The sequence below is a fragment of the Oncorhynchus clarkii genome, chromosome 18 (assembly GCF_045791955.1).
Source record: "Oncorhynchus clarkii lewisi isolate Uvic-CL-2024 chromosome 18, UVic_Ocla_1.0, whole genome shotgun sequence".
Taxonomy (NCBI): Eukaryota; Metazoa; Chordata; class Actinopteri; order Salmoniformes; family Salmonidae; genus Oncorhynchus; species Oncorhynchus clarkii.
The window spans coordinates 30,771,813-30,792,071 of NC_092164.1; the positions used below are offsets into that span (position 1 = coordinate 30,771,813).

At 41.9% G+C, this 20,259-nt stretch overlaps 1 protein-coding gene across 2 annotated transcripts; it reads left to right on the forward strand.

Moving 5' to 3' along the window:
- The first annotated feature begins 179 nt into the window (after nt 1-179).
- LOC139373318 (histone-lysine N-methyltransferase SETDB1-B-like) lies at nt 180-20,080 on the forward strand. Of its 2 annotated transcripts, none has more exons than XM_071113705.1 (20): nt 180-560; nt 1,300-1,554; nt 7,245-7,408; nt 7,521-7,579; nt 7,675-8,179; nt 8,329-8,508; nt 8,777-8,978; nt 9,380-9,453; nt 9,788-9,978; nt 10,175-10,292; nt 10,443-10,602; nt 13,242-13,455; nt 13,889-14,241; nt 14,709-14,825; nt 15,040-15,209; nt 17,910-18,038; nt 18,252-18,506; nt 18,757-18,926; nt 19,584-19,672; nt 19,856-20,080. In XM_071113705.1, the coding sequence occupies exons 2-20, from the start codon at nt 1,370-1,372 to the stop codon at nt 19,968-19,970; spliced, it is 3,450 nt and encodes a 1,149-aa protein (XP_070969806.1). In that variant the 5' UTR covers nt 180-560; nt 1,300-1,369; the 3' UTR covers nt 19,971-20,080. The 2 variants fall into 2 exon arrangements, with proteins under 2 accessions (XP_070969806.1, XP_070969807.1); XM_071113706.1 differs by having other exon boundaries at nt 182-213.
- Nucleotides 20,081-20,259: the final 179 nt, after the last annotated feature.

Genomic DNA, 20,259 nt, shown 5'->3' on the forward strand with positions numbered 1-20,259 from the left:
ATAAATAGATTCGGCTCTTCTGATATGCGAGCCATCTCTTATCACTATTAACTCGATACATTTAAGCAAATATATTACATTAGATCTTTGCTCTAGCATTGCATTCTACACTCTGTCTGCAGTGCACATGTATATCCATCGTAGGAGACCACACCGGGGATAACGTTACCACCCACTGCCCAGTTTGCAAGCGTCTTCCAATTCATCATGGCGGTGGGTGTAGTAATAGTTAGTTAGCCTGCACACCCTGGTGCTTTTACTTCGACCAAAGAGTATGCATGGGAAATTGGACAAAGCTAACGTTATATACTACCTGCGTTTAAAACACAAAGGTCTAAGAACTGCAGCATGTTGAAAAAAATTGGGTAAAACGGAACACTGTGACATACCCTCCCCCTTGCCTTGGTTGCTAAAATTAACGTTAATTTAGCTAGCTGACTGGCTAAAGCTAACGTTCACTTGGCTAGCTGACTGGCTAAAGCTAACGTTCATTTAGCTGGCTGACTGGGCTAACGTCGTCCGCGGAAGTGGACAGTGAATGTTTTTGCGGGAAGCTTCAGGTGAGAAAATACATGTTTTTTTGCAACACAATTTGGTTAACCGAAGAAATTGAGTTATTCAGCCATAGTTAGCTAGATATGTAGCTAGCTAGCTATACTAGTTTATAGTTACCATTAAGACATTTGGATTAGCTAGCATAGTACTCGTAATACTAACGCTAGCTAAATATCGAATTGGGTTTAATTTAGCTAATTCTAGCTAGCGTTACTAACTGTCGCATTAGATCCGCCAACTTCAATCTGATTAATCAGGCAAGATACGTTAGCGTTTATCTGATTAATCAGGCTGTAATACACACTTCGCGTTAATTGGTATACAAATAATAGATTATTTCAGAGCCTGCTTAATCAGACTACGCTAACGTTAGCTCGCTAACGTTACCTCATAACATTCACTTTCTCTAACGTTACCTCAACATTCAATTTCTTCGACGTCGTTGTGCAGTATGGACCTTTTCATTACAGTAAAATAAGAATTAGTTTGTTAAAAGCTTACACTTAATACCTCTTTGAACTAATGAAAGGCGTTGTGGTGTTTTATCAACAACCGTGTAACAGTTCACGTGCCAATTGTGTTGATTTGTTGGGCGATTGACGATTTGTTGTTAAGTCAAATGGCTCAATGTCTACATTACAACGCCAATTTTAATATCTAAACAAATAATGAAAACATTTAACTGCAGGCCATGCTATGAGCTCTTAGAAAAGCGGAAGGAAATTGTCAATGTTTTGTCAACAGGACCAGAACACAGACCTACTGTTGAAAACCTGAGGGCACCCATTAGATAGGTGTCACAGTCTCCCAAGTGATGGAGAGTGGGGATGATGAGATGGAGATGACCGTGGGGGAGCTTCAGGGCTGGATACAGGAGGAGGTGGAGAATCAAGACTTGGTGAAACTCAGGAGGACCCAGCTGGCCCAGATGCAGAATCTAGTGCAGCGGAAGGAGAAGCAGGCCCTCTGCACCCGCACCCTTTTCAACACTGCCTGCGAGTGAGTGTTTTTCAGCCTGTTGGCTTAAGTGTTTTAGCCTGGTCCCAGATCTGCTGTCATGTCGACTTCTTGTCAGTTTCTCATGCCATATAGAATTGTTTGGCTTGACCGTGAGAAGTGGCATTGGTAAGAGCACAAACAGATCTGGGATCAGCCTATAAGTTTTGTTTTGTTGGTCTGCAATGCTTGCATCTTATTTTTTATTGCAGCTTATTGGATGACTGTCATTCATATTCCATTAACCCAGCTCAATGTAACATTGAAAGGTTTAGGCTACTACATGATACTCTAGTTTTCCCTATACCCATCATGAGGTTACTACAACCTAGCCTACGAATGAAAGTTTATAACGTAGGTGCACAGGTCAGAGAGAGAGACAAATTGGAGTAATAAAGGTGACAGACAGTGACATTCAATACCGCTATGCACACTCTTTCGTACATCTAGCTGATCTAGGGTGTAATCATTAGACAAAACAGCTGCAAACGAGAGTTTCTATTGGATTTAAAAAAAAAAATATCTGCAGATTGAATACTAGGGGTGTGCCGAGTACTCGGACAAAACAAGTATTGTAACGGTGTTGTAATTATCTGTGATAGGAATAATTCATTCACTCGCATTCAGTCACTCGCCTTCTCCAAACATCATGTATGAATCAGAATCCGTAGCTGGTCGTTGTTGTTCAATATACCTATTTTCTGTCTACTTTGCTGGGGCGATATGGTTGATTTTGTCTGTCTACTTGGCATCGTTTAGTAGGCCTACTTTGTCTGTTTGTGTATAATTATTCCGTTGCTAACGACGTCTGTCGTCATGCTGTGATCCAAGCCCATGCTTCCTTGCTATTATTTATTTTCGCCCAGGCATGTTTACAGAGCGACAGATCAAAATTACAAATGTAGATATTTTATTTTTATTGTACAAATGTTGTGGCATAAGGGTCAGAAGAGAAGTTTTGCTCCTCTCGAAAGTTACATGAGGAAGAGGCGCCACTACAGTCTCTGGTTCGAATCCAGGATGTATCACATCCGGCTGTGATTGGGAGTCCCATAGGGTGGCGCACAATTGGCCCAGTGTCGTCCACGTTTGACCGGGGTAGGCCGCCATTGTAAATAAGAATTTGTTCTTAACTGAATTGCCTAGTTAATTAAAGGTTATATATATATATATATATATATTAAGGTACTTGGTTCCACTTTCTTAAAGCATTGAACAAACAAGAACAGGTTCTCACCAGTTCTCACAGTCTATGGGTCTAAGGGGAGTGATAAGATCTTTAGAGCCTCAACAGATGGAACAAGAATTCAGCCTGGCTGGGTCTTTAGGAGCCAGTAATAAATCACTCCTTTGTGTGGTGTGTGAGGAGGGTACTGGACAGTTGTGGAAAATTACCAGTGCCATAGTACTATAAAACCAAAAGCTTACCTTGACTCAGTTTGTGTTGGATAGCCTTAGCCAGCTAGCCAACATAAATATCATTCCTCTCTGTTTGAGTAGGCTAAATTAGCTAGCTGCATTAGCTAGTAAGTGAAAGAAAATAATAAATAAATGATTTTGTTATCCTGTTAAACTATTGGCTAGTCAACTACTCACCACATTTTATGCACTGCAGTGCTAGCTAGCTGTAGCTTATGCTTTCAGTACAAGGTTCATTCTCTGATCCTTTGATTTGGTTGACAACATATCAGTTCGTGCTGCAAGAGCTCTAATAGGTTGGAGGACGTCCTTCGGAAGTCCTTAGGAGGCTCATGGAAGAACCATGGACTTCTCTTGAAAAAAAAGGAGGATGGAAAATAGTTGTCCTGCAGCTGTTAAGGCCCAATTTCGTGGTTTCCAATTGGTAGTTTACAGTCTAGTCCCATCGCTGCAACTCCCATACAGACTCGGGAGAGGCGACGGTCGAGAGCCGTGCGTCCTCTGAAACACAACCCAGCCAAGCTGCACTGCTTCTTGACGCAATGCCCGCTAGACCCGGAAGCCAACCGCACCAATGTGTCAGAGGAAACACTGCAGAGCATTTCAGTGTGTATTGCGCCCGGCCCGCCACAGGAGTCGCTAGTGCGCGATGGCACAAGAACATCCCTGCTGGCCAAACCCTGCTCTAACCTGGACGATGCTGGGCCAATTGTGCGCCACCCCATGGGTCTCCCGGTCGCGGCCGGCTGCGACATAGCCTGGACTCGAACCAATATCTCTAGTGCCTTAGACCACTGTGCCACTCGGGAGATAAGTGTTTGTTACTGTAATTTCATAATTCCAATATGTTTTCTTTAATTGAATTCACTTAGTCTATTTTATGAGAATTTGTAAGATTCTTATTTGCATAAAATAGACAGAGACCAGTCTTATCAAAAATAGATAATAGTATTTATTCTCGGAGCGCGCTGCCATGTAACCACGAACAACAGTTTATATACAAAATATGACGTCATAGGTTATAAAATATTCTTTCTCCCAACAGTTCAGAAGTTAATTTGAGATAAACCTTCTGAAGTTTTCATTCATCACCATTCAGCAGACAGTTCCAGCTAATGGAAAACCTAAGGAAACACACTGCCTTATCTAAACATCCCAGAGCTAAGTTGAGTCGGTTCAGCCATAGGTTAATGACCCTTTCTGCCTACTTAAAAACCCCCACTTCCAATCTTCTCCAACCTGGCTGGAATGGTATTTATTTAATTTAATTACCCCCTTTTTCAGGCTCCACAATCCCTCACTTATGAATTCATATTGTTAATCAGATATAATAAAACAGAGTATAAGTTTACTTAGTTACAGTTCTATTTAAAATGGGGATATTGTTTAGTCATTATTCCTAACAGTGTTTCAATCAGTTATTTGATGACGTGAATATATTTAGTATAGTTTTATCTAAAAAGGATACCTTTTTAATATTTCACTTTTCATTTTTCAGAAATTCACTGAGTAGGATGATCCTCCCTTTACTCCTCTGAGGAGCCTCCACTGTAGCATATACATGTGAGACTGTTGTCTGCAGCAGTGCTATTGGACTCGTGGCTGTGGATTTGTTGTGCACTGATTTGACTGTTGACATTCCAAAGGCTGCAGTTCCGAATTCTTCGGAAGCCTCTTCCCGGTAGCTAAAGATCCTAAGCTTCTGTGCATGTGTAGGATTCTCTACTTTATGCACAGTCTCTGCTCTACTCGTTCGGCTGCCCAGAGAACAGGCTACTCTGACAATAAAAAAATAAAAAAAAGATCAAATCTGAATCAATGTCTGCAAGATCACATAATGATCGATTCTACACAGAACCGACTATAATAGCATAGTATAACGTTACTGTAAGACAAAAACAACCTCACTTCCCTCATGCGGACAACTCAACAGCACTAAGCACTAGGCAAAATATGTGCTTTGATTGAAACAACACAGGTATGCTACAGTTTGTTAACCTTTCTAGCGCAGGGGAACCCCTCGACAACATTCTACTGAAAAGGCAGCGCCCGAAATACAAAAATATGTTTTAGAAATATGTAACTTTCACACATTAACAAGTCCAATACAGCAAATGAAAGATAAACATCTTGTTAATCTACCCATCATGTCCGATTTAAAAAAAAAAAACAGCGAAAGCACCACATATGATTGTTAGGTCATAGACAAGTCGAAAAAACACAGCCATTTTTCCAGCCAAAGATAGGAGTCACATGTAATACATGTATGTTTTGTTCGATAATGTGCATATTTATATCCAGAAATCTCAGTTTACATTGGCGCCTTACGTGCAGTAATGTTTTGATTCCAAAACATCCGGTGATTTTTGCAGAAACACTCATAATAAACATTGATAAAAGATACAAGTGTTATTCACAGAATTAAAGAGACTTCTCCTTAATGCAACAGCTGTGTCAGATTTTAAAAAAACTTTACGGAAAAAGCATAATCTGAGAACGGCGCTCAGAACCCAAAACAGCCATTTTGGACTCAACAAAGTTAGAAACAACACCATAAATATTCACTTACCTTTGATGATCTTCATCAGAAGGCACTCCCAGGAGTCCCAGGTCGACAATAAATGACCGATTTGTTCCATAAAGTCCGTCATTTATGTCCAAATAGCCACTTGTTGTTAGCGTGTTCAGCCCAGTAATCCATCTTCATGAGACAAAAACTCAAAGTTCCGTTACATCGTTTGACATGTTTCTAAAGGACTGTATGGAATCAATCTTTAGGATGTTTTTAACATAAAACATCAATAATGTTCCAACCGGAGAATTCCTTTGTCTTCAGAAAAGCACTGGAACGAGAGGTAACTCTGTCGGGAGCGCGCGTCATGAGACCAAGGCACTCTGCCAGACCACTGGCTCAGAGGTCTCATGAACCCCTCCTTTACAGTAGAATCTTCATTCAAGTTTCTAAAGACGGTTGACATCTAGTGGAAGCCGTAGGAAGTGCAACTTTATCCATATCTCAATGTGTATTTGGTAGGCCAAGCTTTGAAAAACTTCAAACCTCAGATGTCCCACTTCCTGTTTGAATTTTTCTCAGGTTTTTGCCTGCCGTATGAGTTCTGTTATACTCACACACATCATACAAACAGTTTTAGAAACTTCAGAGTGTTTTCTATCCAATACTAATAATAATATGCATCTATTAGCATCTAGGACAGAGTAGGAGGCAGTTCACTCTGGGCACGCTATTCCTCCACAAATGAAAATGCTGACCCCTACCCCAAAAAGGCTACAGCCCTCTGCTCTAAAATTAGCTCACTGTACATAATAATTCTAAACAATACTGTACTTCAAAACAACACTACTTAACTCAGGAAGATCTAAGTGTATATTTCCATGAAACTGATTTGAGATCAAATGGTTGACATGTGTCGTGGAAATTTCCTGTATTACCAAATCATGAGGGCAAACCACACACAGGTCAAACGTCCATCTTTAATTATATGAGCTTCACCATAGCCTTGTGACTCTCAGATCAATTCAGTGTCTATAAATGAATTCTCTGAGAGTGCTTACAAAAGTCCTTAGTATCATTTATAGCCAAGACACACCCATCAAAACTCACAACGAATAACAGGTCTTAGGAACATTATACAAAGAACATTTTACCAGAAAAAAGAGTATCCCATAATTTATAGCATTAGCTATAAATTATCGTTCAGTTTGGTCTCCTAAACCGAAGCTCTTATCTTGTTCTTGGTACCACTTAGAACCAAACATTACCTCATCCAATGGCATATATCAATTACACCCCCTCCTGGACAAGCTTACAGAGAGACGTGACTGGCACACAGCCATTGTGGAGCCAACCTAACTGGTTCCCCATTAATCACACCATCCCTTCACATGGTTTAGGAATAGTTAGACACATTCACAGATAAGACTAACCTGACCTCTCCCCTCTCTGGGCCCAAGTAACTTTACCCACATAAGCATGCTTATAAAAAATTAATAAAACATCTTATTTATAAATATTACCTAAAGGATTCTGATTCTGCCGCGACACATGCAGATGCTGCGTGGATGTTTCACCAGTAAAACTTTAAGAATTATAATTCATGATTGAGTGAGAAATGTGAAGGCAGGGTGACCATAAAAATATGTGCGAAGAGGTAAAGAAACGTGCGGCAGAATGTGGGGAAGAAGCTTCCAGGGAGGGTGGGAACAGGGCTGTTACCTTCGGGACCGCAACCTCTGCCTTGACTGTTTCTCCACAGGTCTGTGGTGGAGTGTGAGACCGTTATGAAGGCGCTGTACAGCAAACTGGGCATGGAGTACAGAGACACAGACTCTGAAGATGAAGGAGTGGGCCAGCAAAGCATCATTGAGATCGATGATGGGGACGCTGACAGAAACGACAACACCATGGCCACAGACGGAGGTAAGGGATTGAGGGAGATGTTGTTTCAATGGGAACAGAGGGGATGGGATGTGATCCTCAATCTCAATACGTTATGCTTTATTGTTTAATCTCCGTTCTATCGTTTTCTCAGTTGCTGCTTCCGATTCGTCTCCTGGAGAAGTCCCAGCTACAGACAGTGACACAGAAAATGTGAGAACTTAGCCAGATAGGATGTAAATGCACACACTTCTACGTGTGTGGTCTCGGCCATGCTCCTGACATGCTTTTCTCTCATTCTTCCTTAGTACAATGACATGGCAGATGACATGGAGAGCATGCCATCCTCTCCAGCTGTGACCACCCCTTTTGTGACTGTAACTGTTGCCCCAAATGAAGCATCAAACTCTAATGATACCCCAGCAACTCCCCTTGCTGAGTCTGAGTCTGAACCACCAAGTCCACAAGAAGACAGCGGCGATGAGTATACTCCATCAAAATCAAAAAAGATCTCAACAAAACGTCCAGAGTCCAGCAAACGTGGACGGCCAAGAAAAGGTGGAAAAGGTGAAAGGAAGAGAAGAGAATCTGTCCGAACCAAGCATCAACTTGTGTCTTACAGGGAAGACTCACCTCCTGCCCCAACAAATCCTTCTGTGCCATCGAAATCACAAAAGCCCAGAGCAGGTGACTGCTCTGCGTCGACAAAACAGCAGAACTCAAGCAAAAGTGGCACAGCTTCCCCACCAAAATTACAGGAGGCCAGCAAAAGTGGTTCCACTGTCCCATTAAAACAACAAGAGGCCAGAAAAGGTGACTTCTGCTTTGCATTTTGGACTTCAAATGTCTGACCTTGTTTTGTATTATTGGTCTTCTCTAAATTGCTTTCAACTTGATGTCAGTGATATATCTTTAATGACAATCTTTAGTTCTCATGGTGGTCTTCTCGCTCTCTCTGACAGAAACGTCCACTCCATTTGTGGTGACCAGCGTGTCGCAAGCTCCGACACATGCACCAAACCCTGCCACTCAGCCACCTCCCGGCCTCACAGAGGAGGAGATTAAGACTGATATGAAGGTCCTGGCTAGGAGGAGGACCAAGACCTGGCACTCAGGAAGGATTACAGAAATCAAACCATCAGGTAAGAACACACACAACCATTGATTTATTTATATTCTCATTGTATTTGTTTGTAATGGTATAGATATGTCCATTCGTCTATGCTTGATGTATTGTAATGTATGCACAGAGCTGCAAACAAAATGTCCCCATGGGGACAATAATCTTTTCTTATCTCAAGTCACTTTGACATATCTAGTCATAAATCTGCTTTTATATCAGTTCATGTCCTTTACAGAATTCTTTGTTTTCTCCATGTTCTCTATATCTCAACCATTGACGCTCCACAGAGAATGGAAGCAGGTATAAGGTGGACTTTAGCGAGAAAGGGAGAAGCATGCTGTCAGGACACCACATAGCCTTTGACCAGACTGCTTCACTGGAGAGGCTGTACGTGGGTGTGCGCGTGGTGGCCAAGTTCAAGGACGCTGAGCAGTCCTGGTTCTACTCTGGCATTCTGGCTGAGCTCCCCAACCGAAAGAACCGCATGAGGTATGAGAGTGTGCGTGAGTGGCGTTCATTACATTTTCATGCAAATAATTGCCGGTCTCACAGTAATTGAGCATTAATTAACATAAACACGTTTAGCATCTCATGGCTTACATCATAACCTACAAGCCACTGATGTGGACCTTTGGAACATAAATCCATTTAATATAGCCTACACCCCTCAAACGCAACTCTGGACCTCGAAGCCAGTTCCTCTGCATTTTTTAAATTGTTCCCCTCTAATCAGGGACAGTGTACATTTATCAGGTAGGACAGCCGGCGTAGCAGCCATATGTGATAGTATTATGTGTGATTGGTTGGATGATGTTATATGTAAACATCATGCTGAATGTGATCCATCAATGTCTTAGTAAAGCTCTGTGGCGCTCCTTCTTGTGTTTCAGGTTCCTGGTCTTTTTTGATGACGGCACACCTTCCTATGTCGGTTTGCCGGATCTTCACATTGTTTGCAGACCACGTAAGAACAGCCTCAGACTTAAATAAAAAAATTAAAAAGTCTCTCTAATACTCAATACTTCTTGGCTCAATCTTGTTTGATCCTCCTACCAAATGTAGGATGTTTTATTCAGATCCAGCTGTAGTTGGGTGATTCCACCTGTGCAACAAGATATACCAAAGTAATTTGAGTTATCCATTTTTCAATTCATTGGCTTGTACGGAGCAGCAAAACTCATACGCGGGTTGTTGTCATGCTACAAGTTTAATCTGCAATGCAGGTGTTGGTGAGATTCTTGCAGATACCACACAGACTCACTCAAGCTAAGCCTCCTGTCTCTCTCTATCGACTGCAGTGCCGGAGGTGTGGGAGGACATAGAGGATGAGGCCAACAGGGAGTTCATCAAGGATTACATCAAGGTGTATCCCAACCCGCCTATGGCCCAGTACAGACCAGGCCAGCCCATCAACGTGGAGTTTGAGGGGATCCAGAGGAGGACAGAAGTAGAGCAGATTGACTGCAGCTTGTTGTGCGTCGTCTTCAAGGTGAGAAGCTACAACTACTTAGTCCGTAACCATGAATTAAATTGATAGTGATTGACTGCAAGTCAATCACTATCTGTGGTATTCTGGTTATGCTTACCTAACTGAAGTCTAATTATTCACTGACACACATAATGCCAAGCCTTTTTCCCCTGTATGTCTCACTGTGTGGTAAAGTGTGTCTGTGTGGTGTTCTCAGGATGACGAACATAAGGAATGGGTGTACCGAGGCTCTTTGCGTCTGGAGCATATGGCCAACATGAAGAAACGTGTTGAGGAGGCAAAGGATAAACCAACAGTGACACGGCCCAACAGTGGTAAGTGTCTGTCTTATCTCCTTTTTACTCTGTGCCCTGTTGATAAATAATGAACACATCTACAGCCTTGTGTTTGTCTGAATGAACATCTACATCAGCCATCTGGACAATGTGTTTAGTTAGCGAGCACACTCTTTGTCCATCACCCAGGGGGAGCAGTTTCGACTACTACTACAATCCACCAGACTAGCACGGCTGCTGCCAACAAACCTCACGTCAACCCCTCGTCAACAGTAATACCAGCGCAGGTCACTTCCAACAATGTCAGCCAGGGCCAGCCAGCTGCTGGTAAACAGTCAGCATCCGTAGGGTGAGTAGAATTTGTCTTGTGTTTATACTGTTTCTGTACTTTTTTCAAAAGGTGCGTCTTGCACGAATTTCTTGAATATGTATTTCCTGCATACATTATTTTTCAATTTTATTAGTGTGGAAGGTAGCCTAGCGGTTAGAGCAGGGGTGGGCAATTCCAGTCCTCGAGGGCCTGATTGCTGTCACAGTTTTACCCCAGCTAACACACCTGACTCCAATAATCACCTAATCATGATCTTCAGTTTAGAATGCAATTTGATTAATCAGCTGTGTTCACTAGGGATGGAGGAAAAAGTGTGCCACCAATTAGGTTCCCGAGGAATCGAGTTGCCCACCCCTGGGTTAGAGTGTTGGGCCAGTAACCCATGTGGCGGAAGAATCAGAATTAGTTGTGTAACAGATCATTAAGATGTCTTATCTGCATAATATGCATAGGTGATATACTTGTTATTAGAATGTATCCCTTCGGACTCAGTTGAACTTCTTCCCTCAGCTGGGGCTTGTCACAAGAATTTTCAATCCCAATGATGATAACTAAACAATTATTTAAGCTTTGACCAATCCCTGAGATTTGTAAGACCCTGGGTTTAATAATAATTAGGCAAAGACTCAGCTTCTGCAAAAGGTTCGTAAGCTTTATTGAGAGAACGTTCTAAAGTCAACCAAAATTTGAGCAGTCTTTATAACCCCGTCTACACACACACACACACACACACACACTTTTTTCACTTTAATACCAGCCTTGGCAGTTTCTCGCCGTTCTCTCCTCCCTAGGTTAGAGAGGCCTTGAAAGGGCCCTCCTGTTGTCAGCTTTTTCAGAGTTATCATGTGTAGTCTACCTGCCTCTGTTTTCTCAACCATACATTTCTCCCTCTTAACTTGTCCCTCACATACATTATTGGAATATAGTCTTATTATTCTAATACATTTCACATAGTCTTATACGTTTCTGGGTGGAATTCTTTAGTCATTACTTTAAACATATAAATTCCCTTATCAGGCTCAAGTCACCTGGGGCCCAGAGAGGGGAGAGGTCAGGCGTGTCTTTCACATGTCCCTGGTGCTATGCAATATATCAGAAAGGGAAGAGGACAGGAGGGAACGTTGTCTTCATATGTGAATGTGTCTATCTATTCTTAAACCATGTGAAGGGATGGTGTGATTAATGGGGAACCAATTACTTGTCTCCACAATGTTTGTGCGCCAGTCACTCCCTCCTTTGGCATTGGGGGATGTGTGTGGTAGTGTCTGGAACCATTGTAAGTCATCTCTGATGTTGCACTTATCCTGGGATAGTGTATGACCTAGAGGCTTACTCCCCTCAGTGAGCTTGTCCAGGAGTGGGGGCAAGAAGAGGTTTTACTTGAGATGGGAGTATCTGGAGTTGACAATTGATTTATGCCATTGGATGAGTTGGTGTTTATGTGCTATGAAGTACCAGGAACGAGATTGGAACCTCGTCTTATGAACCAAAATGAATGGTAATTTATAGCGAATGCTATCTGGCTACGGGATACTCCTTTCTCATTTAAAAAGTCTTACCTTGTGACCCGTTCAAAACATCTGTGGTTTGCTATGTCGAATAATTGATATGTTTTAAAGATACTGATTAAATAATTCTACCCTGAAACGTAACCATTAGGGAGTATATTTTATGTAGCATGTATAAGGAATTATTAAAGTATTAAACATAAGTCCAATTAGGTTGGACTGGGAGAGAGAGATGTGTGTGTGCCTAAGAAAATACCAAAAAAACAATTCAACTGTTTGAACCGACCTGGCTAGAACTCTGAGAAACTTATGAGGACAGGGAGTACTCAAGGTCTCCCTAATCTCGGGGGAATGGAACTGTCGGCTGGGCAGTGATACACAGTGGTGAAAACTATAAAGAGAAACTCACCTACTGTTTGGGTGGAAGTATGTGCGTAGGATACCTACTGTTTGGGTGGAAGTATGTGCGTAGGATACCTACTGTTTGTGTGGAAGTATGTGCGTAGGATACCTACTGTTTGTGTGGAAGTATGTGCGTAGGATACCTACTGTTTGTGTGGAAGTATGAGCGTAGGATACCTACTGTTTGTGTGGAAGTATGTGTGCAGCTATAAAATGGATGTCTTTGTATAATGGACTTTAGAACGTTCTCTGAATAAACTGCTATCTTTTTTTACTTTTTACTTGTACCTTTATTTAACTAGGCAAGTCAGTTAAGAACAAATTCTTATTTTCAATGACAGCCTAGGAACAGTGGGTTAACTGCCTGTTCAGGGGCAGAACGACAGATTGGTACCTTGTCAGCTCGGGGATTTGAACATGAAACCTTTTGGTTACTAGTCCAATGCTCTAGCCACTAGGCTACCCTGCCGCCCCAAAGGCGGCATTTTTTGCATATGCTGAGTCTTTGACTAATTTTTATTAAACCCATGGTCTTCCAGATCTCGGGGATTGGTCAGAGCTATTGATTGTCAGTTATTATCATTGGGATTGAAGATTCTCGTGACACACCATGACACACACACCGTGACACAGGTCCAATATAAGTACCCCTTATTTAACCTTTGGATCCTTGTTTCAGGCTTTCAACCTTTCCTCCCTCGTTCATTCTCCCTCAAACCTATGTCATCTTCTCCCTGGTCATGTCAGGAGGCCCTTTGGCCAGGATCGTACGACTGACAAGGAGTCGTCTGTCATCACAGCTAAAGGTTCGGTCACCTTCACTCCCCACCGTTGCTGCCCCGCCTGCCTGAACTGCATCCGGTCAAAGGTTGAGGCCAAGCACCGTGGACGCAACCCGCTGCTCATCCCCCTGCTCTGCGAGTTCCGCCGCATGAAGGGCCGCCACCGGGTCAATAACAAGGTGGGTGTAGGGTGAAGTTTGCCCTAGATGCTGATCATGGGTTAGTTGGGCATTTTCCCCTCTAATGGTTCAGGTTAGGATTGGGGGAGGTGAAGCTGATCCTAAGGGAAACTTCACCCCTGGTCAGTAACAAGGTGAGCACCTAGCTAACTGGACTGTCTGGAACATCATACTTCATGATACAGAACTCTGCCATTACCTATAGTGATTACTCAGCTCCAGGGGTGTTAGGTCATGCCTAATGCTGTGCTCTTCTTAACTGGAGAATTTGGAGCAGAGCAATTGCTACATTTCCATAGTAACATGAAAAATAATGTATAGTTTTGTTGTCATCCAAGATTCATACCTGTAGTTATTCAAAACTCTGGTATAGTTGTGCTCTTTTTTGGGGTTTTCTCACCTCCTTCCTCCTCCGGCCCTCTGTCTCTCTCAGACGTATTTCCACATATTTTACCGGTCGCCGTGTGGCCTCAGCCTGAGCAACATGACTGCTGTGCAGGACTACCTTCAACAGACACGCTGTGACTTCCTCTTCCTGGACATGTTCTGCCTAGACCCCTTTGTGTCTGTGACCACCACTCACCAGCCCCGGCCCTACAAGATCAACATCCCAGACCTGACGCTGGGCAGAGAGAACCAGCCGCTGTCCTGCATCAACGAGCTCAACAGCATCCGGCCACTCTCGGTGATCTACAACAAGCAGCGTGTCGCAGCCAGTGGGGTCTCCATCAACACCAGTTCAGACTTTCTGATGGGCTGCGACTGCACCGACGGCTGCAGGGACAGGTGTGTGTCACAGGGGTTAAAGTTCTCCATCACTGCAACTTATTTCCTTAACCTTTTTTTAAAGACTGGACAAGCAGTGTTTAATACATGTACAAAATATCCCTCTTTCCCTAAAAGCATGATGGTCATTATTTTTTGTGTTTACATGAAAAGGGAGGTTAACTTGACCCCTCAGACAATCGGCTTTAACACCTAGTGTGTCATCATGGTGCCATGTTTTTGATACTCCTTGATATCTGTAATGCAAAGTATGTACCAAGAGTTAAAGGTAGTAGCCAATGAAGAGGGGTGTAAATTCCCTAATGTGGCACATCTAAAAAATAAAAAAATAAAAAAACATGTCAAATTACAGCTCGTCTATATCCATTCACCCAATGGCGATGTCTTAATCGGATTATATTTAGGGGTATTTGGGGTATGTAGAGGTTGTTTTGACATTTATGGACATGTGTATTGTGTTGATGTAGGTCGGCATGCTCCTGTCACCAGCTGACCATCCAGGCCACAGCCCTGTTGCCAGCGGGCCCTGAGGACGTCAACGCTGGCTACACACACAAGAGGCTGGAGAAACGCCTCTCCACAGGGTGAGGCTGTTAATAGACAGATGGAAATGATCCATCAATCGCAATATCCATTTGACTGTTGGTCTCAGTTTTCTCCTTCCTCTCATGCTCTTTCTCTGCATTTGTTTTTGTGACATGCTTTGAGAGCAATGTCTGAAAAGCCCTTATTATTATTATTATTATTATTATTATTATTGTTATTATTTCTATATCAACCACCTCCCTCTGTCTGCAGTATATATGAGTGCAATGCACTGTGCCGCTGTGACCCACGGGTGTGCTCTAACCGGGTGGTGCAGCATGGCCTTCAGCTGCGGCTACAGCTCTTCATGACCGTGGGGAAGAGCTGGGGAATCCGCTGCCTGGATGACATTGCCAAGGGCACCTTCATCTGCACCTACACTGGTGAGTGAGCTAGTAATCTAACCTAATTTAACCCAACACAGACAGACTGCTGTTAAGTATGACTTCTGTTGATTACATACTAGAGCTGACCCCTGTTAGTCGACCAAGATTTCTTCAGTCGAGCAGTAGCAAAAATGCGCTTTCTCCCTCATTGGATAGCGGTCGCTGTCCACGGTTCTGAAACATATCAGTGCGCTGTTGAATTGGTGCCTTTTCCTTTACTATGTTGCTATGTGCATAATTGTCACGAGAATTTTCAATCACAATGATTGATAATAACTAACAATCAATAAACTTTGACTAATCCCCGAGGTTCGTAAGACCCTGGGTTTAATAATAATTTGGCAAAGACAAAGAGCTTATGCAAAAGGTTAGTACGGTTTATTCACGAGAACGTTCTGAAGTCCATAATACAAAGACATCCATTTTATAACTTGCTCCCTCCCCACTTATACCTCCACACAAACAGTAGATATCCTACGCACATACATACACGCGAACAGTAGGTGAGTTGTATCCTTCCCCAGAGTTCTCACCACTGTGTATCACTACCCAGCCAACAGCTCCATTTCCCCCGAGATTAGAGGAACCTTGAGAAGGACTCCCTGTCCTATCATAAGTTTCTCAGAGTTCTAGCCAGGTCGGGTCAAACACAGTTGAATTGTTCTCGGTATTTTATTAGGCACACACACTTCTCTCCCTCACAGGTCTCTTCTGAACCTTGTTGGACTTACGTTTAATACTTTAATTATTCATTATACATGTTACATAAACTAATAATTACTAATTATTTGTTTCAGGGTGGGGTTCTGTAATCATTACCTTTAAGCATATAATTCCCTTATCAATAATAGCAAAGTTAACCAGCATATTGGTGTTGAGAACAATGCCGTGGCGACAGCAGCAGAATGAGGAGATGAAAAAACAGCCCTTGCCTTAATTGTCTCAAGTGAGGAGAGGAAACCAACTTAATTAGGTCTATAGTCAATTAGGTCTGTAATCAATAGCCTAACTGTTAAATGTGCCTGGCTTTATAAATCATCAATATGACTACAGAAATAAATCCTGCTTCTGTTGCCTGTTTTTGTTTAATAGACTACTGATTCTGTGAGCACCAAGCCTCATGCAACAACATGTCAAGTAAACAATTTCACAAATTGATAAATGTTTTTAATCTTTGTTTTGCTGTAATAGACTTGACACTTTTTTGTGTTAGCACAGCCTCTCTGGTATTATTTTTAATTGATTTAGTGTTTACACCAAATATTTATAATAATAGCGCTCCTTTTTGATGATCTCCTTCCTTATGCTATTATTATTATAATAGTAATAATGTAATTAACATTAGTAGGCTTAGTATTGCAACCTTGAATAACCACCATCGAGCTGTAGGCCTAAAAGCACATCCTGTTTAGAAAACAAAAACAGTAACTGATTCGATAAATTGAACGAAGTGCTGCGCATAAGGGATATATGAATGGCCTACAAGTAGCCTATCAACTTTCAGTGAATGATTTTGTTTATATGTTTTGTGCGTATAAATTGTATATTGCCAAATGCATCAGTAAAAAGTATTGAGCCTATTTAATGCAACCCTTGCTGTTAATAGATGGCAAAGCAGCAGCATACAACTGACCTAAACGTTTGGAAATTATGAGTTAACTTTCTCATCCGTAGCCTTAAAATGCATCTCAAGTGCAATTGCACTGTTTAGCTGACTCTGAAGGCTTGAGGGCATTTAGGACATACTGCAGATCACTAAAATATCCTCATGATTATGATCACACTTCATCAATTCAAATATTATGGCGACACTAAAGGAAATATGGGAACCAAGCTCGAGTTATCAGTGTGGCCTAATCACCTGGACATGTTGAAATTCTGTATCTTCACGCCAAGAATAAAAACCTCCAGGTTTCCTTCATAACTGTCAATTTATTGGGGAAAAGAGAATTACTGGGGGCAGTTTGGGGGGGGGGGACAATCCCGTCCGAATCGTTATCTAGAATAAGGGACATTCTAGTAATGCTAGTCCCGTGCGAGTAGGTCTTTGGTCACGTGCATGCAATGCATACAAGGGTTGAGGGGGAATAGGTCATGTTTTTCCTAATCAAATTAGGGATTTTTGAACTTTTCAGTCACATGTTTAATTATCAGACAGTGCGATAAACACTTTGATGTTCTGTGGTGGTCGCTACAGCAGGGAGGAGAGAGACCACGGGTGCTAACTGTCTATTTTCTTACACAGTGCAGCAAGTCTGAGCCAGGCGGCACAATCAAATCAATTGCGGTCGGACTCCCTCTAGTAATTTGTGTGTCTTAATTATTTCATCAAACAGTTCGCCTAAAGCGTCAGACAAGCTCAGTGCATATAGTTGATTTGATTCAAACACATAGGCTGTCTATATGGAAAAAAACATGTTTATACATTTCTACCAATCAATTGGTCAAAAGAACAGACACCTCTTGGTCGACCAAGATTTGTTTTTGTCGGGGACAGCCCTATTACATACACTATTAGTCTTATTCTGCAATGCAATATATATATATATATATATATATATATATATATATATATATAATTTTAGTGCTCAATACAAGCCCTCTAGTAGTGCTGCCCTCTTCTCTCCTTCTACTCATTCTTCCTGTTATATTCCACACAATGCTCACAACTTTTTCCTTTGCCATCTCTCCCATTAGGGATAATCATGAACAAGAAGAGTTTGAGCACAGAGGGCAACATGTATATGGTCAACCTGAACCACATAGAGGGAGCTGAGAGCAAGGAGGGTTACGAGAGTGAGGCCCGCTGCTCCGACAATGAGTCAGGTACAGATATGCAGAGCCTCACCTGCAGCCATAGCATCAGATCTACCCTATCTGTGTATTATGTTTATATGAATGTGAAAAAGATACACTGGGTTTCCATGTCGATTCATGAACTGTAAATACACATACCCAGTGGGGACACAGAGATCACGGAGTGCAAAGAGAAACAGAACTGATCATCTCTGTAATGTTGCGGCCTCTGTTCTCCATCAGGTTCAGAAGAGCCCATAGAAGAAGACAACAGTGAACATGATGATGACTGTGATGAAGAGGGAAACCACGACAAAGAGCCGCTACGTATGAAGAACTTATATGATGAAGAACCCAGTGACTATGAGGACAGTTATGAGGACAAGGATTATGATGTCAGTGAAGATGATGGCGGCTCTGATGATGACTTCAGGCACAACGTCTCCTCTATGGAGAGGAGCTACGTCACCCGCAGGCATGCCAAAATACTACAGGAGGGTAAGAGGAAACAGTATATACAGAACAAACATGGAGGGAAACTAAAAAGTTTACTGAGGTTCAGTAGAGAATTCATTCTTATTTGGTTTGATAAATGTTGGTTTCTCAAAATACTGTAGGAAGGTAGAGGAAAGTAAAGCACAGACAAAAATCTAGACAGAAACATCTATGAATTCTCCACTATTTTGGGATTTTTAAAAATGTTAATTTTTTTGGTTCCCAGACTAATCAAATGACACTTATTTCATAGACCCAGCGAAGAAATCGGGCTCTGCCGCCAAATCTTCTGACCAGCAGGATGGTACAGCAGAGGGAAATGACAAGGAGGCCTCAAATGCCACTAGGCATTTCTTTGATGGGGAGGAGTCATGCTACGTCATCGACGCAAAGCTGGAGGGGAATGTGGGTCGTTACCTCAATGTGAGTCATGAGGAATATTCAGAGGGTATCGTGTGTTGGATAGTATGCCCTGACTATTTTACCTATATCCATACTTCTCAGAGATCTGCCAACTATACATCTGATAAGGGAATTTATATGTTTAAAGTAATGACTAAAGAAGTCCACCCTGAAATGTAATTATTAGACTAAAATCCAATAAGGTTTGGTTGAGACAAGTTAAGCGTGAGAATTGTGTGACTGAGAAAACATAGGACAATTGAACTATACATGACCTGACCTGGTTGAAACTCTGAAAAACTTATGACAGGAAAGAGGCCCTGTCAAGGTCACTCTAATCTAGGGAGGAAGGGAACGGCATGGAACTGCCAGCTTGGTAGAATAGTGATAAACGAGGAATGTGGACGTGGGGAAAGATACAGCCCACCTACTGTTTGTGCGCGTGTAAGTAGGTGGGGGTGGGAGTTATAAAGTTATTGTCTTTGCATTTTTGACTTTAGAACGTTCTCTGAATAAAGCTTACAAACCTTTTGCAGAAGCTCAGTCTTTGCCTAATTATTATTATTAAACCCAGGGTCTTACAAACCTCTGGGATTGGTCTAAGCTTAAATAGTTGTTTAGTTATTATTGGGATTGAAAATTCGTGACAACATCTGATCCTTTTTTTTCTCTCTACAGCATAGCTGCCAACCAAACCTGTTTGCGCAGAATGTTTTTGTGGACACACATGACCTTCGATTCCCCTGGGTGGCCTTCTTTGCCAGCAAGTTAGTGACCTTCTGTTATGATATTATCTATTGCTTGGTCTTTTGAGAATCCAAGCCAGGATTAATATGGGTTCTGCTCATGCCTTTGGCTCTATAATAAATGCCCATGCCCAGGTGGACTAAAGCATGTGTATTATAACATACACTTCAGTATATTCATCATATTGTCTTTTTATTTTTCAGGCGCATTAGAGCTGGTACAGAGCTGGCTTGGGATTATAAATGCGAGCTTGGTGTGAAAAGGTCGTCAAGAGTCCTGAATTGTCGCTGTGATCCAGAGTGCAGGGAAAAGTTATGAAAGCCCATACTATTACTTCCAGCTTCACCGCTGCAGTAAATGTACGAATATACTGTAATAGGTAGTCTTAACCTTTTTTCAATAAAAAAATGAACGTTTTTGTATTTTAATCATGCACTGAGTTTTTTTTGTTCATATTACAATTCTTAAATTGTGATTTAATAAATTAATTCAAGTATTTAAATGTACTTTATAGCATTCCTAATTTATTCTGCAAATGTGTGCTGCCAGAATATATTAGTAAACTATATTCACAAATGTTGAAGTTATTTCTGAAGAACTTACGGTA

Excerpts from the sequence above, each read along its gene's own strand:
- LOC139373318 (XM_071113705.1), top strand. The coding sequence starts at position 1,370 with ATGGAGAGTGGGGATGATGAGATGGAGATGACCGTGGGGGAGCTTCAG. Across the intron at positions 9,454-9,787 it reads TCACATTGTTTGCAGACCAC|TGCCGGAGGTGTGGGAGGAC; the intron begins GTAAGAACAGCC and ends TATCGACTGCAG. Across the intron at positions 19,673-19,855 it reads GTGGCCTTCTTTGCCAGCAA|GCGCATTAGAGCTGGTACAG; the intron begins GTTAGTGACCTT and ends TTTATTTTTCAG.